Source organism: Garra rufa, chromosome 2 (assembly GCF_049309525.1).
Source record: "Garra rufa chromosome 2, GarRuf1.0, whole genome shotgun sequence".
Lineage (NCBI taxonomy): Eukaryota > Metazoa > Chordata > Actinopteri > Cypriniformes > Cyprinidae > Garra > Garra rufa.
The window spans coordinates 47,747,292-47,755,755 of NC_133362.1; the positions used below are offsets into that span (position 1 = coordinate 47,747,292).

At 39.7% G+C, this 8,464-nt stretch overlaps 1 protein-coding gene across 4 annotated transcripts in view; it reads right to left on the bottom strand.

The window, feature by feature from the left end:
- The window catches only part of nrxn1b (neurexin 1b), a 179,372-nt gene that overhangs the window by 94,325 nt on the left and 76,583 nt on the right, over nt 1-8,464 (bottom strand). For all 4 annotated transcript variants that reach the window (XM_073834315.1, XM_073834314.1, XM_073834313.1 and 1 more), the window contains exons 10-13: nt 7,414-7,536; nt 6,331-6,712; nt 4,434-4,624; nt 4,011-4,184 (exon numbers count right to left, since the gene is read on the bottom strand). In XM_073834315.1, the coding sequence (XP_073690416.1) occupies nt 4,011-4,184; nt 4,434-4,624; nt 6,331-6,712; nt 7,414-7,536 (870 nt within the window). The remainder of the gene's footprint in view (nt 1-4,010; nt 4,185-4,433; nt 4,625-6,330; nt 6,713-7,413; nt 7,537-8,464) is intronic.

Sequence of the window (8,464 nt, forward strand, 5' to 3'; positions counted from 1 at the left end):
ATTTAATTGTCAATAAAAGCCTTTGAAACGTATGAAGTGCTTGTAATTATATTTCAGTACATCACAGAAACAACTGAAACAAAGATCTAAAAGCAGTTGAGCAGCAAACTTTGTGAAAACTAATATTTGTGTCATTCTCAAAACTTTTGGCCACGACTGTACACAGTGTCCACATTCTTGCACCAATCCAGTTTGTGGTCCAAGTACACTCCCAGGTATTTGTACTCCTCCACCACCTCCACACTGACCCCTTTGATGCTCTCGCTCCAGGTGACAAAGTTATCCACCACGGCCATGTACTCCCTCTCATCACCACCAGTAATACATCCAACCACTGCAGAGTCATCAGAGAATTTCTGGAGGTGGCAGGTCTCTGTGCAGTAGTTGAAGTCTGTGGTGTAGAGAGTGAAGAGGAAGGGAGAGAGGACGGTCTCCTGTGGAGCCCCGGTGTTACTGATCAGTCTGTCTGACATACAACTCTGTAGGCATACATACTGTGGTCTGCCAGTCAGATAGTCCACCATCCAGGACACCAGTGGGGCATCCACCTGCATCGCTGTCAGCTTCTCAGCCAACAAGGCCGGCCTGATGGTGTCAAAAGCACTTGAAAAATCAAAACACATGATTCTCACAGTGCTAGCCGGCTTGTCCAGGTGGATGTAGACTCTGTTCAGCAGGAAGATGACAGCGTCCTCCACTCCTAAGCGGGGCTGGTAGGCGAACTGGAGGGGATCCAGAAGTGGTTGGACCATGGGCCAGAGCTGTTCCAGAATGAGTCTTTCCAGAGTCTTCATAATGTGTGACGTCAAAGCCACGGGCCTGTAATCCTTCAAGTCAGTGGGACGCGGCATCTTTGGAACAGGAACGAGGCATGATGTCTTCCACATGACGGGGACTCTCTGAAGACTCAGGCTCAGGTTGAAGACATGGTGAAGTACTCCACTTAGCTGGGGGGCACAGTCTTTCAGGAGCCTAGGGCTAACACCATCAGGGCCTGCAGCTTTGCCTGTGTGGAGTCTCTGCAGCTGTCTTCTCACCTGCTCAGTGGTGAATGTAATCGGTGGAGGTGGAGAACCAGTAATTCCCAGGTGATGACTATCAGCCGAGGGGTCTGGGGACGAGGTGCGAGCAGGGCCATCCAGATGAGCTGTGAGGGAAGAGAGGGCGGGTGAAGTGGCTGGTCGTTGTCACTCAGCTGCTGAAGAGTCGTTACCAGGGTGAATTGAGGTAATTGTATCAAATCTGTTAAAAAACTGATTCAGCTCAATTTCATTTCACTATCCAGCATCGGAAGGGGGAAAGTCATCAGAATGCGGATGGGTTGCCAAACGCAGCTGCAGGGCCACTTGCCCACAGTGTGAGCTGCTAGCTGGATATACAGGGCAGGAACCAGCTGACAAGACCCCGGAGATGCAGATGGAAGCATCTTGTTGTGCAGTGCTGCCCGATTCAAATGTAGCATGGGCCGTTGAACAGCGTAAGGACCCTGAGCTCCAGGTAGTCATTAACTGGGTGGAAACAGGGCGGAGGCTGGCATGGGAAGAGGTTGCGGTTTTCGGACCAGTGGTGAGGGGGCTATGGTCCATGTGAGCTTGGCATTGAATATGGGAGTGTTGCAGAGGGAATTCGTAGAACCTGCAACTGGCGTAACCAAGTGGCAGATAGTAGTGCCAAAGTCCTGTCATCACTTGGTCTTGGAGGTAATGCATGGACAGGCAGGGGTAGGACATTTTGGGGTGAACAAAACATTGAAAAGTGTGCGGCAAGAGTTCTACTGGAACACTTGTCATAGGGATGTAGAGTCCTACTGTTGTCGATGTGATGCCTGCACTGCCAAAAAGGGGCCAACAGGCCAATCTCATGCCCTGCTGCAACAACGTCTGGTCAGCTGTCCCATGGATCGGGTGGTGGTGGATATGTTAGGACCATTTCCCCAGACTCCTAGAGGAAATCGGTTTGTGGTGTTCGCCATGGACTACTTTACAAAATGGCCAGAGCCCTATGCTATTCCCAATCAGGAGGTCGGGACCGTGGCAGATGTCCTGCTGGAAGACATGTTTGCTCACTTTGGGGTCCCCACTGAATTGCATAGCGATCAAGGAAGGAAATTTGAATCCCAACTGTTCTCTGATTTCTGTCGACAGTTGGGCATCCGGAAAACGAGGACAACTCCCTTGCACCCCTAGAGTGATGGGTTGGTGGAGCGGTATAATCGTACCCTGGCCACCCAACTGGCCCTGTGTGTGAGCTGGGATCAAAAGGACTGGGATCGGCAGTTGCCAATGGTTCTACTTGCTACTCGGAGTGCAGTAGAGGAGACAACTGGGTGTTCACCAGCACTTCTCATGCTGGGCAGAGAACTGAGAACTTCCTTGCTAATGGGTCGCCCACCAGATGCACCCGATGCACCACCTGGGCGGGAGTACGCCAATCAGTTGCAAGACAGGCTTCAGTCAGCCCATGAGTTTGCCCGTCGTCCAAGTGCTGCAGGCAGGCATCCGCCAGAAACGAGCATATGACATCACTGCACGGGACGTGATTTCAAGGCAGGAGAGCTTGTATGGGTTTATGGAACTAAGAGACAGAAGGGACGCTCACCTAAGTTGGATTGTGCATGGGTAGGACCGTGTTATGTGGTGAAGAGGCTTGGAAAGTCCACTTACCGTGTGAGGAAGAAGCCTTTCAATTTTGAAAGTGATTCACACATTTATATGAAGGATGCAGGATATATGCCACTCCTGAAACTACCGCTGTTCAAGGTTTTGGCTATTGGTCCTGTTAGCAGCACGTAAAGCGAGCAAATATCGCTTCTATATTCACTAAAAAGCTGTCACTCACTTCAATTTATGGCAATCTCACAAGGTTCCGTTGTAATCAATCGCAAATATAATGTCTTATTTACATCATGTCTACGTGTGGCATTTAGCGAATTCTCACTGTCTCACCCTGTATCTATTTATGTATTTATTTATATCTTAATATTATTATATCTTTTATTAACCATTTACACACACAAGCATTATCCGACTCTTCTCCTGACCGCAGACGCAGATTTACAAGCCACTTTTCTCTGCGTTTTTCAGTCAATTTCTCGCATTTTCCTCCTTATGAGCAGCATATTTACACACACAATACAAAATGAAATTTCTAGATTTGACCAATTTCCATAAACAACTCAAAACATAGGCATTTCGAGTTTCTGCTAGTGATTCCTATTGAGAAAAATCACTTCCTGCCCTCCTGCAGCATTTCACGCGACATCAGAACCATGTGATTGCAAACAACCTATATAAACAAAACTTTTTTAAACTGAATACTCACACAATTTTTCTTCCATGTATTAATTTTGGCAGTAAACCTCTGTTTGTTTGCCAAAAAAATAAAAGGGTTTCATTTTCATTTGATTAAGAATAAATAAATGTTTAAAAAAAAAAATCAGAAAAAGAAAAAGATTGTAGGGCCCTATTGTTCCAAAGTGTTTTGGACTTATTTTTTAAACTGAATTTTTTTTTGTTTTGTTATTACACAGAAAATAGGCTAAAGCAAAGCCCTCCCAAAGCTGTAAAGCTAGGGTAAACATTGATCATTATTATTTTGCTTTTTACATGTGCTGTTCTAATGTGTACATCAAATGATATTTGCTCGGACTGACCTCTACCTTATACGAAAGTAATAATAAAATGAATATTTGCTTATATTAATGGCTTGGTCTTATCTAGAAATTCAAAATGTAAATTCTCTATTCATTCTCTTTTTATTAAAGCTTATTTCTTTTTTATGTTGTGTTAAATATGTACAGGATGTAGCCTCTGTTGTGTACTACAGTATGAAATCTGTTTATATTTTACAGAATGTTTGTTAAAATGTATAGGTTATAAGCCTCACATAATTTAAAAACAATTAAATATTTAAGATAGTCAGCTGCATTGTTACTAAATAGGGCGGTTAAATCTTGTATCATCAATAATTACATTATTCTGTTTATTAAACATAAAGAAATATGCTGTCACCTTCACATCCTCTCTCAATCTGTCCAACACAGACCAGCGCTTCGGACATCAGATCTGGCAAACGGCTGTTTAGATCCACAGACGCCAGACAGCCTTGAAATCCTTCTTTCGCATGAACTAACTTTGGTAACTCCTTGTACATGTCCTCAGGAACACCACCAATGTAAAGATCACCTGCAAACACAGACAGAAAATCTGTTGTTTTGTAATGGTACAGAAAGCATTTCAAAGTTTTTTTATAAAAACTAAAATATTTTATATAAAAAAAAATCTTATATAAAATCTTATATTCTTAACTACTGTTTAAATGAACAAATTTGTTACCTAAAAATCCATAAAACTATACAATCATCACTTTTGTCACAAAAAAGGCAGCAGGGCAGAGTCATTGCCAAGTTAAAATTAGACTAATGTGTAGTTTACCTTTTAAATCAAGATTTTTGGCCCCCATGGTGGTCTGGGTGGTGGTTTTGGTGTCAATTTTGACAGTGTGCAGGTTATTTGTGTCTCTGGATATGATGACATTGTGCCACTGGTTGTCATTCAGAGGTTTGATTGAGTTTCCTTTGATGAGATAAGCACCGTTTCCCAGATCTGAGACGTAATGCAGGTAGCTAAACAAAGATAGCATGCAAATCAATTAAATGTCAGGAATTGAAATTAACTTTTTCACTCACCAGCCAATTTGGCTACTAAATTTTTAAGTTACCAGCCATTCATAACAACAACAACAACAACAACAACAACAACAACAACAACAAAAAAAAAAAAAAAAACAGAAATAAACCAACAGCTTGAGGCTGTCTACACCGGGCGTGACAAAGCAACCGTTGCAAACCATTTGGTGTCAGTACTGGGGGTGTGTGACATTGACAAAAAATATCTCAATATTTTCTGGGATTTTATTGATAACAGTATTGATAAAGATAATTTGACAATATTATGCGGAGTGTGTTATTGTGCGTGGACAACTGACTCCTGAATTCTTTGATATTTAAGTTTAAATTGATTTTTATCTTTATAAAGCCATTTTTTTTAGTGTGCATAATTTTTTGAGTGAAATTCTTACTTTTAATCAGTCAATTATAATAATAATACATTTAGGCTGTTGAAATGAAATCAATATCAACAAAATTCATCTTTGCAGAAGTTGCATCTAAGGTGCCATTTAGATTTTTATATTTCCACACTGTTTAATGAAGCCCAGAGGGACATGGAATGCTTTAACCTGCAGTTACAAATGCAGAAATAATTGTATAATATAAATATAAAATTGATATTTTAAACATAAAACGTTGAATACTGATATTTGAAATTATTTTAAAAATGAAAAGATACTTTAAATGTGAAATTAAAAGTCACTGTTAATAAGTCACTGAGTCATTGCAATTGAACCAAATCATTTAAACAGTTGGTTCATTCAGGAAAGAAACACTGTCATGTTGCTCTGAGACAGAAAACAGTGCTGTGGCTGTGTTTGGGACGATTTTTGTTGGCGAAATAGAGCAAAAACAGCCAATATGGTGTCTACAACGTATTTAAGTATCTTATTGTTTATTGACCTGTATAAAATCAAAATCACATTTGTAATCATGCTGATTTTTTAAGAAAAAAAAAAGACTCTTTGTGTGGTATTATAACTATATTTAATGATATAAATATATATATGTTCTGCCCCATATCTTAAATTATGTGATCGTTCTTAATGCATATTAATAGACTGATTCATGCAGTGAAAGAAAGCACCCTAAATGCGCACACGCACTAAATTGGTCCAGACCAGACTTCACCATATAGTCGTAAATGTGTGCATTTGTGTAGATAGAGTGTTTTGTTTGTTTTCTGCAATACACTCCATAATGTCATGATGTCTCACGAGATCAGTATTTGCACTAAACCTGCGAAGATTTGGCTTGCATAAACTTCCCCAATAAATTAATGAGTGAACATACACCAAATGTATTGTACAAACTGGAAAAAAGGCCATTAGCAGGTGCAAGCTAAATACAGTTAAGCTTTCAGTGCCCCAAAGGAAAGAAAAATCCCAAATAAGATCTATTTAATGTCTTAATTGTTTTTCAACGTCTCTGTCCCAGAGTCTTTATTATGTCTAAGTGCAAACCTTATCACTTTATAGAATATATTTTTGTTAAATCTTATAAATATACTACTACACTAACCTGTGCACATTGATTTATTTACCTAGAAATATATATTTTCATTAGCAAGGATTATAATATATTTAGAAGGAAATTAAGGTGTTGAATGAAAAAATCATAACAGCGTCTGACCGTTACGCTCATGTTTCTCCATAACGTACCCCTTAACCAGCTCTACAGCAATGAAGTCATTTCCATCTCCACTGTTGAAGAGGATGAGTCCGTCTGATGAGGTGGTCTTGAATTGGAAGAACAGGTGCATGGAGTAGTATGCCTGCAGTGTGCTCAGAGACAGATAGCTTGAGCAAGACTTGAAGGTCACTGGATCTGCAATGATGTTCTTAAATCCGATCATGGCATTGACTTCGCAGTAGTCGATGTCTCCGTTTACGCAGAGGTCGATGTACGGCTTGCCGTTGAACATTAGGCTCTGGAGATGGCCAATGAAGTTGGAGGGCATGAGGGGCAGGTAGTGTTTCTCTGTAATGATTCCCGTCTCTATGTTATGAAACTCCAGCTGTGTGTGGTCACCTGGTATCTCACCTGTTTTAATGGCAGAGTGTTGAGAAAAATGTAAGGTTAATTTGATGAGGATCATAAAAAGTTCAGATTCTCTCAACAAACTCCAACTAGGCCTGTCCTCTCATCTGCTCTCTGTTAGAGTCTGTGTTCAGGCAGCTCCATAAACTCACAGAGCAGACAGCAACAAATGAGGATACTGTGTTACTCCACACTAATATATGTTTTAATAGGTGTTTTCCAGCCAGACATTTTAGAAGATTAAGTCCAAATGGACTTGGTTTCATTCCATGTGCATGAGATAATTAATCCTTTTGTGTAAAAGTCACTTTGATCCGGAGAGGATTTTCTTATTCCCAAAATCAGCACAGGTTTTATATTTCTTTTTGGAGCTGATTGATCGTAAGCCTCATTGATCTAAGCTTACTTGTACTCAAAAACTGAGGAGCATAAGCCCAGATCAATGAGGCCTGCGATCAATCAGCTCCAAAAAGAAATACAAAATCTGCACTAATTAAAAGAAAACTAGTATTTTTTTACCAACTTATAGCAACAAGGCGAATGTTTCTGCTCAAGTTGTGGAGGTGTTAGATTGTTTGTTGTCATTACAGAAAATTACACAATTTCTCAAGGTAGAGACCTTTTTTTCAGGTTGCATGCATTGTTAGTGCATTTCTTTAGTGTTTAATTTCATGTGAAGCAAAAGAGCAGAAACAGGAGGATACCTTCCACAGTGGGCAAATCATCCACAGTCAGCTTCAGACTCTTTCCTCTCCTGCTCACCCGCACCGTGTGCCACTCATTATCATTCAGATTCTGACCAGCAAATAAGGTTTCAGGTCCCTTACCTGTGGAACAGCCCAGATCACAGTTAAACACAGTTAAAAAGAGCAAAAGAACATGCTGTAAAGAAAACAGGTGGATAACAGTGGCTTTTAATAATATCACAAAAATACCCTCGAGATATGAAACTTTTAAAACAGTATTAATAGTAGTGTCACAAGAAATAAATCCACAAAGACAGATTTACAGCATACTGTATCTGGCTGGCACTTTAGTTCAAAGTGGAAAGCAGGGTAAACTGCATGTACAAGAGGCTGAGGTATATCCTAGCTGTCATCTAATATTTACAGAGGGGGAAGAAAAAAAATATGACCCTGGACCACAAAACCAGTCATAAGTGTAAATTTGTCGAAATTGAGATTCTTACGTCATCTGAAAGCTGAGTAAATAAGCTTTCCATTGATATATTGTTTGTTAAAATAGGACAATGTTTATCTGAGATACAACTATTTGAATACCTAGAATCTAAGGGTGCAAAAAAATCTAAATATTGAGAAAATCACCTTTAAAGTTGTCCAAATGAAGTTCTTAGTAATGCATATTACTAATCAAAAATCAAGTTTTGATATATTAATGGTAGAAAATTTACAAAATATCTTCATGGAACATGATCTTTAATTAATATGCTAAAGATTTTTGGCATAAAAGAAAAATCGATAGTTTTGACCCATACAATGTATTTTTAAGCTCAAAATCGATTCCAGAGAAAATTATGATGTATTCATAAAATATCAAATTTGATCTACAAATCACAATGCAGCAATTTATTGTCGCAGCCCTAGAGTAGATATATGTATAACATAAGGCTTTGTGGGGAAAAATGTCCAATTGGGGTAAAACACCCCCTACTGTTTCTCCCAAAAGAACCACTAGATAAAATGAAGATACTTTTTATTTTAACTGTGGACTACGTTGACAAGTGTGATGTAGAAG